The sequence below is a fragment of the Odontesthes bonariensis genome, chromosome 8 (genome assembly GCF_027942865.1).
Source record: "Odontesthes bonariensis isolate fOdoBon6 chromosome 8, fOdoBon6.hap1, whole genome shotgun sequence".
In the NCBI taxonomy this organism is placed as follows: Eukaryota; Metazoa; Chordata; class Actinopteri; order Atheriniformes; family Atherinopsidae; genus Odontesthes; species Odontesthes bonariensis.
The window spans coordinates 34,888,388-34,903,842 of NC_134513.1; the positions used below are offsets into that span (position 1 = coordinate 34,888,388).

Here is a 15,455-nt window from a genome sequence, read left to right on the forward strand (position 1 = left end):
TGCTGTTTGGACTGGATGGGCCTGTCACAATACGCAGCCGTCCTGAGAGACATAACTCTCTGACTTGTCGTTGAGTTGTTTACGCAGCTGTGATTGCAGCCGAAGTTCATACAACCTGTGGAACTAGTCATTTCTTACCTGGCAAGATGGAGAGAGCCTTTACACAGGAAGGAGTTCAGAAGGCGTTGGACATGGTGATGGAGTCTGACTCCGACACGGATGCTGCAGAAGAGGAATGCCTACCTGTGTCTGAGTCCTCCTTTGAGAGCTCGGATGTGTCCTTTGACAGCGGGGCAGGTGAGACAGCGGCGGCCACTGGATGGACTTCCACAAGTGGGAAATTCACTGGGCACTAACCGCCAACAATATAGGCTCCACCTGCAGCCACTGGAATGGTACTGGCACCCACTCTGGCTGCTGATTTAAGCTGCCGCCGCCAAAATCAGCAGCCAGTTTCTATATCTCGATGACGTTGTGAAGCTGATTACAGACCACACAAACTGGTTACATCTCAGACTGGAGGGTTATTGATGCCACCGACCTGCAGGCATACAATTATGATTACAATTAATTGGATTCCAATTGGCTTGAATTGGACTTTATTATCTAAGTGCCTTGAGATGACATTTGTTGTATTTGGCGCTATATAAATAAAAATGAATTGAATTGAATACATCGGGCTGCTGCTGCTAGCTGGAGCGTACCGGTCGCGCAATGAGCCAACACTGTGGGATGATCACACCGGTCGGGCCAACTTCCGGGCCATCGTGAGCTGTGATGTGGACGCCTCTCACGCATGGAGGATGTGTGTTTTATAATATTTTCAGTTTTTTCATCTGAAAACATGGTGGCTTCATGACAAAAACCTGGAATTCAAAGGGTTACAATCTTTAAAAATCAATGAATATTTGATATCAATTATTTGGTCAGTAGGAGTGTAACGAATATTAGAATGACCCCTAAGGGTTGAATTATAAATCCATGATGTGGGAAACATTACACATTCTCCTGATAATTTCATGACAACAGAAAACTGTCAGGAAGGGAAGTCGGTTGTTCGGTCGGAACCCTGTCGTGTTTCGAAGTGAAACTCGTCACGGCTTCAGTTGTCGTAAAGCTGAAAGAATCCCACACGAAGGCAGTGTTTCCTTTGTAATAAATGACAGTTTATTATAAAGATTACAATCTGTTGCAGAGCTCATCAGTTGTCATCGTGTGCTCTTCAGTTTTTAGAAAAGGGAAGAAAAAAACTACAAGTACACACACCACTCACTCCAGAAGAAACTACACACATACTGTAAAAAGAGGAAGCTAGAGAGGAAGAGGAGGAGCATCATCATCAAATTATAACCAGGAGGAGGAAGGTTTCACACGCAGGTTAGATGGCCAGGATTCTCAGCCAATCAGCAGGAAGATGAGAACTGTTGGTCATTGATTGTAACTGTCAGTGATCCAGTGGCAGCCATTTTGGCTCTTTATTTAGTCTTCTTCCAGATTCGTCCTGGTGTTTCTGACCGTCAATCTGTGATCGTGGTTCACTACCCGCCGAGGGAAGATTTTTACTTCCCAGAACCGACAGATTCTGAAGAATCTGGATGGTTCTATGTTCTCAGATTCTGCAGCGCCCCCTGGTGTCTACAGTCCGCTCTCAGAATTATTAACGACTTCCAAACCACAGATCAGTCAAAAAAGAAGTTTTTTCCACTCTTACATTCATCCTTGTGGTGACAAAGAGTCACAACATTTTGTTTTTCATATATTTGTGTTTGAAACAAAAAAAGGTGAAGGAATTAATTATCCTGTTTTGATGGAGATTAATACATTTAATTTGTGTTAATGCAGTTAAATGAAAACATGAACCAGGCGAGCTGTTTTATATCATCTGATTGTCTTCTTGAAATTGTGATTTAACTCGAGGAAAGCTAAAAAATCATAATGAAAACAATTTGTTTTAGCTTCTAAACTGTTTGTATTTCACATTTATGTCCGAAAAATAGTAACAGTGAACGTCTGAGTCAGTTTTTGGTTGAAATTTGATCTTGCATGTTGGAATCCTTTGGTTTTTATGATCGATGTGAGTAACTTCAGGTGCATCTGCAGTCATCTGATGGGTATCTCACTGTGGGTATTAATCAGTAAAACATCAGCTGCAACGTTAACTCCTTTGTCAGTTTATGATTTAATGAGTGGAGAATTGGCGCCCCTACTGTCTGTTATTTAACAGCGTTGGGTGTGAACGGACAGATTTTCTCAGTTAGTGCTGCATTCAGGTGTCGCGCTGACAGCTTTTTGTGCTTCATTTGATAAACCTGATGACGCTGAGGCTAAATGAATATCTATCCTTGAAAGTGGTCACGTGATTCAGAAGGACAGAACAGGAAACTAGATTTCCCAGCGAAGAAACACTGCTGACTCTGACGTTTTATTTGTTTGTGATTGGCTTAGAAGTGCTTTGACAGGCGTATGACCTCATATCAGGTGGGACCTGGCTCATTTAGTCTGTAAATGACTGTTTTCTGCGGTGTGTGTGTATATGTGACTACTGTGATATTCACTTTGGGTAAACAGCTGCATGTTTGTGGTCTCAGCTGCTTTTCATTGGACCGGTTCTGTTGGAGAAGGCCACTCATATCTATAAAACCTCCAATTAAATCCCAAACAGACAATTCACAGATCTCTTTATGATTGGAAATGTGAGTGATCCATAATTGCTGGCAATAAACAGGTTTATCTTCAGCTGATTCCAGCTTTAAAAATGAGTGCTGGTTCAGTGCTTTCTACCAAAATGGGCTGATTTTTCATTTAAATGAAAGGAAACCTGAATCTGGATAGTTTTTTTTTGAGCTTTCATCAGCAAACTCCTCCCAGAAGATTTCTTTCTAATCATTCTTTTTAAATCATGATGATGGAATATTGATATTTTTTACATTATTACACTTTGTATTTGTAGTTAAAAGTTAATTTATCCTGTTGAAATCACTGAGATAAATACTGAGCAAGACTTTTAACTATCAAGGATAAGCTGATATTTGCTCACATTATTCGTATATTTTGTAAACGCAGCTCAGTTTGTGCATTTAGTTCACATTTAATTGAATGAAATGAGTTCACCAGCAGAAATGTTGAGCTGTAACACCAGATTAACAGCATCTGTGGTGTGCAGAGCAGGTAAATGGAACCAGAATGGTTACAATTCTTTTCACTGACGAGGATTTTTTTTTTTTAAACCTATAATTTAAGTTGCCTGAAAATGTTAAAGGCAAAACTCGATCAGATCTGATAACGAGTTAATGTGAACTTGAATTGTTGAAACAATTGCTGGTCTTTTCCAGATTAAATATTGGTCTGACTCTCTGAGACCCAGCCAGGATTTTTACATTAATTTCTAGCTGAATACTGTGATTATTGTGGTCTGGGTGTTTCTTTTCTACTGATGCATGTTTCCTTCAGGCATACTGCTCTTTCAATACAGTTACTCTTTCACATAAAATCTCATGACTGAAAAATTAAAGTCTGTGTGCTGCAAGAGGCTTCTTAGAGATGATAATGGGTACAATTAAGCATCGATAAAGTAAGCATTAATCACTGGTATAATGTGTGTGGCCCGAACAAAAACACTTTAATCCAAAGGCAGAGAGTAAAGAAAAGGTTTGCTGTGTAGCTCGGTGGGTAACAATGCAGCTCGGGATAAAAATAATCCAGGAAAAATTATTTTACCAAGTGACAATCCTGATTAAATGTGGGCTTCGTCTTTAACCTGTTGATGAGATGAAAAACATTCTTTGGAACCACTGCTTTAAAGCGTCCCTAGAGAATTTGGCAATTGTGTTGCTCTTTGTCTCCCCCTAGTTGTGGGTTGTAACACCACAGTCATAAAAAACGATCTGTGTGAGCCCTGCACATGCACAGCCATACACATGAAACTGTTGTCATGTCAAAGAGGCCACAAAGACGACTGTAGAGCAGAATGTTGGAAAACAAAGTCATGAACTGCGATATTTCAGCGTCAGGGCATTCCAGGGCAGTTTCAGGCCGAGGAATGTGTATAACAAAATTCAATGTACTTCAAAACAAGCCAGAAACTCATAGTTTTGGGGTTCACAAACTTCTGTAATGTTGCCTTAGAGTTACAACATGTAACGGTAACGATATATGGAGGAAAAGTTGACATTATAAAATATGTTCTGTTGGTATCAAATGGTTTTGCTAGAATAATTAGGTTTTTGTTACCTTAGAATGAAATATTTGAATATATTTATGCAGCAGGATATACATATTCCATGCAGGAAAACGGATGTATCAGTGCTGCTTTTTGCATTGTTCTTTGGGATTGTCACTACCTGATTTTAGCCCTGCCTGCACTGTAGAGTAACAAAGATCTACAAACCCTAGATACTGGTAAATAACCGTGTTTCTAATAATCTCTGTGTAAAACGTAAAACTTAAGCATCTTTGGGTAATGACCTATGTACAGACTGCTGGTTTACTATACGAGTCAGGGCTTGTTCAGATGTAGTTACTGAGCCTGCTCCCCTTTATCAGTATCGAGTCCACTGAGCGGAACAAACACAAGGAAACATTTCACAATATTATTTTAATGGAAATCAATAGGCTCGTTAACTGAGGACGCTAGCAGAGAACAGAAGGACGCTAGCAGAAAACAGAAGGACGCTAGCAGAGAACAGAAGGACGCTAGCAGAGAACAGAAGGACGCTAGCAGAAAACAGAAGGACGCTAGCAGAGAACAGAAGGACGCTAGCAGAGAACAGAAGGACGCTAGCAAAGAACAGAAGGACGCTAGCAGAGAACAGAAGGACGCTAGCAGAGAACAGAAGGACGCTAGCAGAGAACAGAAGGACGCTAGCAGAGAACAGAAGGACGCTAGCAGAGAACAGAAGGACGCTAACAGAGAACAGAAGGACGCTGAGGCGTGGGCTGGGTGGTAGAGACACTTATTCATTTCTGTTCCATATTTTTTCCAAAAAGCAACCTATGTTTATTGTGTTGGACAAATAATTGCTAATTTCTGTTGAAATGTCACCAGAACCCGCTAACACAAGCACATCAAATTGTCCCTAATGTGCCTCTGCCCATCCGAGCAGCTTCAGCCTGAAAGTTGTTAATGTGAACTATATTTTTTAACTAATATTTTAGTACATATAAACTAAATTCACATTAACAAACTAGTGGTTTGTTTTTAGTGCGTTGAGGCCATTTGCAATAGTTGCCATCTCCAACTTGACAACTAGATGTCACTATTTTTTTAACTGTTACTTTAACTGGTAAAAACAACTGTTTATTAAACCACCTTCAAACTGATAAATGCTCACAGAGAGAAGACTGAATCACTCATGTTTGTCTGTAGGGTTAGCATTCCATTGATTACTCGAGTAGTCAGATATGTTTGTTCTCTGTTAGCATCCTTCTCGGCTAACAAGCCTACTGATTTTCCAATAAAATGCTACCATGAAATGTTCTCTTCTGCTCAGTGGACTGGATGTGTTGCTGGCTGCTTTGTGCTGAGTTGCACTGACTTTGTGCTATTGCGGAAAGATAATTCAGTTTTACCATAAACACTGTACAGGATTTTCTCTTTTCCTTTGTTTGAAATGGTCCCAAACTTAGACATTTTTCATCTTTTCCTCTAATCGGGCTCCTCGTTGTTTCTCCGGTTTCCTCCATCGTACCATCAAATCGACCAAAAGTGACCGTGTCCACATAACGTTTTTCTCTCTGAGCTCCAGCGTCTTTTCTCAGCTGTTCCCAGTGAGGAGGGAGGAGCTGCACCAGGCTTCTTATTCAAAGCACTGATTGCTGGTTTCAATAGAAATGCTTCAACATTGTCCAGCTTTGGGAAGCATGATTGCAGCTCAGCAGGTGTTCAGGTACTCAAATCAATAAAAACCACATAGATGCAGCAGATCTGTTTTCATGGAAACAGGCACTGAAACTTTCATTGTGCTTTAGTGGAGTCGATGGGAGAGGCTCTAACATCCCCGTTCCTCCATTTCTAATCAGATAATAATTCAAACAAGAGGGGAGGGTTCGTCACGTGATGGGAGCAAACGTCTCGGTTCTAAAACGATCTGAATATGGGTTGAAACCAGGAGTTCATGTCACAAGATGCACTTGTCCACTAAATTACCGTTTGAAGGAAAAGGTGACTTTAAAGATCCTGAAATAAAATGGCTGGTTTGGTCACTGTGGGAGGATGTTTTTTTTACCTTGGATGGAGCTGAGACTTTCTCCTTGTTTCCATTAAACGTGTGCAGGACAGTGTTAGTCTACGATGTTAAAAGACGTCCCTTTTCTGTCAGAGTTTTTGCTTTTAATGTAGTTCGTGTGTTGTGGTTCAAAGTAGGAAATGTTGTGGTTTCGGGCATAAAGTGCATCAGCTGGAAATAGATTCCATAACTAAGTCATACAACTTCATGTAGGCGTGGGTAACATCAAACTACCGTAAATTCCGTACTAAAAGCCGCTACTTTTTTCCCAGGCTTTGAGCACCGCGGCCTGTAATACGGTGCAGCTAATGTGTTTTTTTCTTTTTTTTTTTTTTTTTCATGCCGCCAAAAACATTTTTCCTCGTATCATTAGACCAATAAAATTAACAAATAGTTCACGGTGGTCCAATGAAGTTGTACGATAAATCAAACACACCTACACTACTAAATTATTGTAAATCGGTCATTTGTACTCGCCCCCAACATGGAAAACAAACGAAGAAATGCATATGATGTAGCTTTTAAATTAAAGGCGATCAATGACTTTTCCAGGTAGGCTACTGTCTTTTTTTTTTTTTTACCAGCCGTGTTACATGCACTGTTCGAAAAAAGGAAACGGAGTATGTATTTGTTTATGTTACCATACGCATTTAATTAAAAGTTTAAAAATCCTCACGTGTAACATCTTTCTGTGTAAATATCTCATATTACAATGTAGACCCCCCCCCCCACGGCTTATATTCAGGTGCGCTCTATAGTCCGGAATTTACGGTAATTAGATTGATTTAACTTGGACAGTATGTAAAATATTTCAGACTTTAACGTTTTTACAACTTCTACATAAAGTTTACGTTCAGTTATACTTTTTAACATTTATTAAAAGTATATATTGTACAGAACTTAGTCTTGATCCAGCCCCCATTTCTCTACATATTGCCAGGAAATGGTAACAAAAAATGACAAACTGAAAAATGTTTAAACATGAATATAAACACAGAATCTGAGGCAGAAACAGAGTTTGTTCAGTTCTAAGCAGCTTTAAAGTGAATATCTGCTCTGAGCTCCTTTATTCTCCAACACAGCCTGAACCCTCTTAGACGAGCTTTCTGTCATTTCTTTAAAGGGATAGTTCGCCTCTTTTGACATGAAGCTGTATGACATCCCATACTAGCAATATTATTTATGAACATTTTCTTACCTCCTGCTGCGTCCTGTGAGCAGAGTTCCAGCCTCGTTTTGGTGTTGATGAAGGTAGTCCAGCTAGTTGGCTGCTTCCAAGCAGGAAACACTGTAACAGGCGCGGCTGTCGGCAGGTGGCGATTGTGAGGTCTGACTTTTTCTGGATGAACGATTTTGTGATGCAAATGTATTACTCTTTTGAACACATATTGTTTTGAGAAGCAAAACGCTTTATTTTTGTGGCCCCAGCCAACTAGCCGAACTACGAGGCCGGAACTCGGCTCACAGGACGCAGCAGGGGGTAAGTCAATGTTCATAAATGATATTGCTGATATGGGATGTCATACAGCTTCATGTCAAAAGAGGTGAACTATCCCTTTAAGGAGTCTTCAGGAATAGTTCTCCAGGCTTCTTGAAGGACATCCCAAAGCTCTTCTTTGGATGTGGGCTGCCTTTTGTTCCGTTCTCTGCCAACATGATCCCACACTGCTTCAGTAATGTTGAGCTCCGGGCTCTGGGGAGGATTCATCCCTCCATCAGACCTGCTGCCACTGATTTTCAGCCCATTTCTTGTGTCCTTTGGCACAGCTCAACCTTTTCTCCCTGTTTCCCTTCCTTAAGAACGGCTTCTTGACAGCCACCCTTCCATGGAGCCCATTTCTGATGAGGCTTGGGCCAACAGCAGATGGATCAGCTGAAGGTCCAGATGCATCTCTCAGCTCCTGTGTCAGGTCTTTGCTGGATTTTTTCCTCTTTCTTAAGGACATCACTTTCAGATCCTGTTCATCTGCTGTAGATAGTTCTTTAGGCCTGACACTTCTTCTTTTGTCCTCCACTTGTCCAGTTTCCTCAAATGTTTTAAGGACATAATCCATATTAAGCTTATTAAGGTCTATTTTTGTGCAATAACTAGTTTATAGCATTTAGATGATAAATGACTACCAGATGTGATTCTGTTACAGCTTCTTTTAAATGTAAGGCACCTTTATATTTCTGTTATTTGACAGTAAATGATAACTTCCATTGATTATTTTTCCTTCACTTTTAAACTTTGCAGTAAATTATTGACCAACAGTTTTCTACTCCATCACTTTCCTGAGCTGATGTGAGCAAAAATGTAAATTTCATTCTCATATGACTTGTCCAGTTTCCTCAAATGTCTTAAGGACATCACTTTCAGATCCTGTTCATCTGCTGTAGATAGTTCTTTAGGCCTGACACTTCTTCTTTTGTTCTCCACTTGTCCAGTTTCCTCAAATGTTTTAAGGACACACTGCACACCATGCTGAGATATGCCAAGTTTTCAGCTAACAGCTCTTTGGGAATCACCTTGTTGCTGCAGAAATCCTGTTTTCTGTCTGTCAGACTGTGTTATCTTTGCTGTTTTTCACACATGCAGCTAAAGAAATGGGAACTAATGATGTGTCTCTGTGACAGGCTGCTGGGAACAAAGTGCCTAAAGATCCAGTTTAAAATGGCTTCTTTGCTAAGTTGTCTGTTCTGTGTGGACACAACACTGGTTCATCCCTTGAGTTAGGAGCCTTTTTTCTGCCTGAATGATTCATAGGAAAATGAGTGAAAAAGCAGAAAATGTCCAAAGAAAAGGTTTGAAAGAGCTTCAGAAAGCTGGAGAACTATTTCTCAAGACCTCTGTAAAACATAACAGGAAAGTCTGACTGCTTGGAGGGAAAATCTAAAGAAATGAGGGCTGGATCAGGACTTTTGGACAGTACTGTAACTTTAGTGTGGTGCTGCTATAAGCACAATGTCTCAGTTGGACACAGATTTTATATATTTACAGTTGTGATTTACTAAGTAGTTGATCAGTTTTTCAGGTATGTAATTGTTGCTGTGTGTCAGCAGTTGGCTTGTGGGCGAAAGCAGAACGTGTCGCAGAACTGGTGTTTGTTGAAATGTGAAAACAGAGTATTAGACCTGGTGGAGGATGCACTCCTGGAGCACTTTCGTTTGTTTTAATGATGTCCACAGCAGGATTTAAAACTCTTACAAATATATTAAACATTAGTCTGCCTCTAACTATAGTGTTATTATAAACCATTTATTACATGTTTATATTCTGCCCTTTATAGTCCTGTAAAAATACACCACTTATCCAGCTGTCTGAGGATATTTCTGCTTTGACTATTAACTAAAGATTTCACTCAAGCATGAGTGACATACTGTAGTGCGTATGAATACATATGAATGACAGTGGTTCTAGTGCAGATTTGACATAAGTCTTGATTGATTAAGGTAGAAAAACCCCACTTAATTGTCATTACCTTCTGTATTTGTGCTTGGGCTCATAAAAAAGCAGCATCCCTTCTTCTCTTCACAATAATATAAAATGATATTGACTAAATTACATCCTCTCTTTTGATTTGACCGGAAAATCTTTGAATTTCACAAGTCAAACAAAGTGAGATTAAATGTAATCGGGCAACTTTGTTTAAAAATTTATATTAGGAGGAAACTCCCCTTATGGCGGGAATGAAAATCCCTTATATGGCAGGGAGGAAACTCCATATATGGCATGTTCCTGTGAGATGTTCAGGGCGTCATGGCCACGTTGGATTGATTGACTTCAGGGGGCTGGTTCATGAGTTTCAGGTGTCGGAATGAGGAAGATATAGGAGGGGGAGGAGGAAGGTTATTCTCTGTACAGATGGCTTTAAACAGATAGCACCATGTACAGTAAGCCCTCGATAAGCAGGTTAGAAACCAGAGAGGTTGGAGCTCTGCTGCAGCTCTCCCTGAAACACACAGCACATCAGCACAAATCACACTCATCGACAAATCATCATGAACTCCAAAACTTCACCAAACGACCTGGAAATTCAACTCATTGTCAAATCATAAGGAACTCAAAATCTTTTTCCAGACGAGTATAAGCTCTGTAAGTCATCACCACCACGTTATTATTACTTGTTATTCATAAATTCTAAATGATCCGCATTAACATATGAATTAATGTCAGAATTAACACAAAATCTTCAAGAGTTATATTTGAAAAAAATGCTAAGTCACAAGAACTTTCTGAAAAGGACGGAGGAACATCCTCAGCTGTTTTAAGGTCCCAGAAGCTCACCAATGGTCCAGCTAAACTTGACTGGGGAAGCAGAATGGCACAAGGAGGAGGAGAACCCGTCTCATTATAATAAGTCAGCTCTTTGATCAGCGAATTTTCACATGTCGTGACCGGCAGCAGAGCTCTGCATACAGCTGATACATACAGCTCTGGCATCAAAAGCCCGCAAAAAGTAAAGATTTTATTGCATTTCTACCGATGGATCACTCTAAACCTGTACAAATGGAACCTACACAGCGAATATTTCATCAGTATTTGGAAAAACAAGCTCACAAGGTCACTCAAAGCGTTAAAATCAATATGGAGAGTAGAACGGGTCAGTGTTAGTCCTCACCAACTTCTTATATCTGAGTATTTGTTGGATTTCTAATCTTTGGTTGGACATAACAAGCAGTTTGAATTGGATCAACTTGCTCTCTTAATTGATATTTGAACAGTTTTCTTCTTATGTTTGTGTTTGTTGGTAGATATTTTAATTTTTCTATAAATTTAGTGTTATTTAGAGATTTTTCGTGATTCTTAGAAATTATGGGTTCAAGTTGCTCGAAATTCAAGTTTCTTTTATAAGAACCTGCGGAGCCCTGACCTCACATTATGCTTGGTTTTTCATAGTACATAAAAATTTTTTTTTTTAGTTCAGTTTGTTCTTAAATGTAACTAATTAATTGTCTGAATTTTTCTACAAATGGTGATTTAAGACTTTTACGAACTTCCTGCTTTCTGGTTACTTTGTGCTGTGTTTGAGGCCTTGTGGATTAAGCTTTGGTTAACTCATGTTGTTGTTGTTCTCGTCATATTCTTCAGTTTAAATCTGTTGTTGGAAAGTATTATTTGTAGATTAACATAATTCTAGATTTGTTTTTGTCATAAAAAGTGTGTCCAGCTTACATAAATGCATTAAAATCACATACAAGTAGTTTTCTTGTTTTAACAGTGATTAACAGCTTTGGTTGAGAGTTCACTTTAAGAGCTGGTTGGTGTTGGTTGGACTAAATTAGTTCTTAAATTACGCAGAAGCTGGATGCAGAGGTCGGTGCCGCCAGTCGTTTGGCGTTGACTAAAGAGCTGATGAGCCAAAGTGTCTCTGAGAGTTTGGCCTTGGTGAAAAAGTCACTACTTAAATATTCTATCAAGGAGATGGCCTATCGGTTATGAGGTCACAGTTCAGGATGCCTAGAGGTGATTGGTCGGAGGGAAGAGGTCAAGTGGAACCATCCAGCAGCTGTCTGAGGGCCCTCTCGATGTTGATTCGGTGTCCCAGTCTGGTGACCCCCAGCTCCACGTAGTCCTCCTTGCTGAGGGCGGGGAGATGGGAGCCTTCGATCTCGTGCTCCTGGAAGCGCTGGCGGTGTTCGGCCAGGCCCATGCTCTCCAGCCAATCACCCACGTCATATTTATTCCACAGGTTGAGGGGCCGCTGCCTCCATGGCCGAAGGGCCAACAAGGGCCCGCTGAGGACCGGGGAGGGGCAGGGGGAGGCGTGAGGTGAAGGCGAAGGAGAGCGGGATCTGGTTCGTGCACTGGCGCTTCGCATCACAAAGCGAACCTCCTTGGGTTCTGACGGGAGGCTGAGACTGGACGACTTCAGGATGGTTAGACCGCGACCAGAGCTCAGATCTGGCCTTTCAGAGCAGGGGGCGGGGGATGATGAGGGGAGCCCTACTGACCTATCGGAGGGGGAGGGAGAAGGGGAGGGGCTTCGGCGGGTGACGGGGTAACGACTTCCTGGTCGGACCGTGTAGCTGGCGCCAAATCCTCGCTGGGAGATGGTGTGGAGTTCACCGAGGCTGGAGAACAACCTGCAGCACATCAGAGGCCACATTGATTATACCAACGCCGCCACAGTCTAAGCTCCACCCCCCGTTAGTTACCGTCTCCTGTCAAGCTTCTCCATTACCTCACTGAGGTTTACAAACACAGGGAGTAAAAATGATTTACTACAAGGCTGAAGCTAAGAGTCACTTCCACTGGTGAATGATCATGTGACTCATTAATAAATAAAGGAAGTCAAAACCAACAACTCCCCAGACTGTTTCAGGTCAACATGATGAAAATGTAAAGCTTGACAGGCCTGCTGTGATTGGTTACTGTGAAGCTGCGATTAGCCGCTGAGGTGGAAGCTCTCGTGTTTTATTCAAAGAAAACAGATGGTGCTTTAAACTCAGATTGTTAGTAGTTAGCTGTCTGAAAGGAGGTGAACATCAGTCAACTGTTAGGTCATGAAGATTTTTGTCTCTTAGCAAAAACAAGAAATGTTTACCAGAGATAAAAACCTACGATTTACTCTCTCCACTGTTCACGCATCTGGAACAACACAAGCGACAGATTGTTACCGCACACACTCAAACACTGGAGACTGCAGCGTCTACATCATCGGGCAGGTTGACGTACCTGGCACCACCTACAGGGGACCTCCGGCCCGGGTCCAGGGGGCTCGGCTCCTCCCCCAGAGAGTGGCTATCTTTGTTGAGCAGCTGCAGCCGATTGGCCAGATCCAGCCCAGACCCCGCCCTGCTGCTCAGCTCCAGCGCCGACGCCGAGCGGCTGGTCAGGTCCACCGCTGATCCGGACCCCTGTCCTCCCAGCGCAGCCGGACGGCCCCCCCCTTCCTCCAGGCCGAAGCCCCGCCGCTCGTCGTCCCCACCCCCCCACAGCTTGGACCTTCTCTGGAACAGATAGCGCGGCTGCCGGGAGCTGCCGCTGGTGGGAGAGGAGCAGAGGGGGGAGGAGGGGGAGGAAGAGGAGGCGGCAGATGGAAGGAGCTCGCTGTCCGACGATTGCTTCAATAACGGGTCCCGGAGCGCAGAACGGCCCCGACCAATGGGTGACCGAAGGCGGGGTTTCAGACCCGATGGGGAGGTGGCGACGGGTGAGGGAGACTGGTGAGTGGCAGGTGGGGGGGAGGGGGAGGTGGGAGCAGGAGGGGAGGCCAGAGTGATGGAGGGAGGGAGGGAGCTGGGGGATGAGGAGCTGTCATGGAGACGTTCGTCACCTCCTTCCTCCTCTTCTCCTCGTCTACCCAGGGAATCAGGACCGCTCTCTCCTCCTCCCTCCCCTCCTCGTCGTGGCAACAAGGTGAGGGAGGATGGGGGAGGAGGGGCTGTAGGGCTTGCAAAAGCAGGCGGAGGACTCACCAGACCGATTCTGCGCAGCTCCTCCCTTGTTTCCTCATCACTGGAGGATAACAGAGCGGGGGGGAGTGTCACGGTGTAAGCCCCGCCCTCCTCCTCTGAGCTGCCCACCGTGAGGCTTCGGCGCCTATCAACCAGTGCTGGATGGCTCTCATTGGCCAGCGCCGGCAAGGGGGAGGGTCTCCATCTCTCAGGGGATGGCGCAGCAGGTGATGTCACTCCTCCTTCTGTTTCAGGCCGCTCCACCTGTCCATCAGGGAACAGAGGTGGGGTTATTCGTTTGTGCCTCAGCTCCGGGCTGGTTTGGGGGGTGGTGCGCTTGGTTCGCTGCTCCGGGCTCGTCTGAGGGGTGGTGCGCTTGGATCGTGGCTCGGGGCTGCTCTGTGGGGTGGTCAGAGGAGTGCGCTTGTGTCTGCCCTCAGGGCTGGCAGCCGGGGTGGGGATGGGCGTGGTGCATGCAGAGACGTGTTTGGTTCGAGGCTCGGGGCTCGGAGTGCGGGCGGTGAGCGCTCTTTCCCTCGCAGCCAGCGCCAGAGCGAGTGGCGAGGACGGATCTGAGGAAGGACGATAAGGCAGAGAAGGTGCGGTCAGGGTAAGAGTAAAACTTTTAACAACCAGATTAAAAATGCTCTGAGGTAAAGAGACGCTGTAAAGGAGAAACATATTGAGTGGGACCCAAAGTTTATGGAGGTTCCACAACTTGTCGTGAACATTTCCACATGGTTTTCTTTTCTTTTTGATCCTTTTCTGACTTCATGAACACAACTATGAACAAAGCTGTTCCAACTTCTGATCTTTTTCATGTTTTTCTGTCTTTTTATCCACATAAAAACAACAGAAAATCAGTCAAATGAATGTCAGAAAGAATCAATCAGATCCGGATTCTGGCTTCAGTGTCTGAGAACAAATGAAACCAACAGATATGAACACCAGTTCTTGGCCACTCAGAGTCCAGAAATCATCAGTTCATCATCAATCATCAGTTAAAGCGGGACAGCAGCTCAGTGGACTCGGCATCACATCTCTGTCTGCTGGATCTGCCAACAGGCTCATCAGAGGGTCTGATCCCCCCGGTACACAGTCCTTATTACTGCTGACACTGCTTTCCAGCCACATTCAGACCCCCCTGTGCCCCATCTACATCCACCTTTTTCCCGTCACTATGATCTCATCAACCCCTTAAAATGGCCGTCCTCCCATCTGTCACTCTCTCAGGGAAATGTTCACCAGTAAAGATTTTAACCAAAACATCTCGTCTTTTTAAACATTTTTTAATTCATTTTCTCTAAATTTCACTCGGACATCCATAGAAACACTTCCTCTTAGCTGCGTGGGCTAATGGCCGTCACTGACGCAGCGTTTTATTTCATTCACTTCCTCATCAAATAACTGTAACATTTTGAATATGAAGACACCTTAAGTTGGGCTATTAATTCAAATAAAACACGTCTGCCATCTGGTTGCAGTGAGGAGAAACAAGGGCTGATGTTATGTGGGACTTTTAACCCGTTTTATTCAGTGTGGGGGCTTGTTGCAGTTAAGCGATGGTGGTGATTGAGGGTTAAGAAACTGAACTGTCCTCGGCCTCCTCTGCTTCATGGAGCAGAGTAATACTCTGAATACTGAGTCAAAACATTTCTTGTCAATATTATTCTGAAGATGAGGAGCTTAAGGCGAGACACGGCAGGCAAAAACAGGGATTTTTCATGAAGTGGTCAAGTTTTAGATTTTGGCCCAGTCAACTCCTTAAATATGTGTTATTTCAAAACATAAATTAAAATGTTTATTTCATCACATTTTGTTTAATCGCGGCAGTACGTTTCGCCCAAATTT

The 15,455-nt window shown here is 43.1% G+C and overlaps 1 protein-coding gene across 9 annotated transcripts in view; it reads right to left on the reverse strand.

Annotated features, from left to right (window-relative positions):
* Positions 1–1,144: 1,144 nt before the first annotated feature.
* The window catches only part of shank3b (SH3 and multiple ankyrin repeat domains 3b), a 93,797-nt gene continuing 79,486 nt past the window's right edge, over positions 1,145–15,455 (reverse strand). For 6 of the 9 annotated variants that reach the window (XM_075472281.1, XM_075472280.1, XM_075472278.1 and 3 more), the window contains 3 exons: positions 12,883–14,176; positions 12,769–12,795; positions 1,145–12,290 (listed from right to left, as the gene is read on the reverse strand). In XM_075472281.1, coding sequence (XP_075328396.1) covers positions 11,693–12,290; positions 12,769–12,795; positions 12,883–14,176 — 1,919 coding nt within the window. In that variant the 3' untranslated portion in view covers positions 1,145–11,692. Of the gene's footprint in view, positions 12,291–12,751; positions 12,796–12,882; positions 14,177–15,455 lie in introns of all 9 variants that reach the window. The other 3 variants (XM_075472282.1, XM_075472286.1, XM_075472285.1) reach the window with 2 other exon arrangements.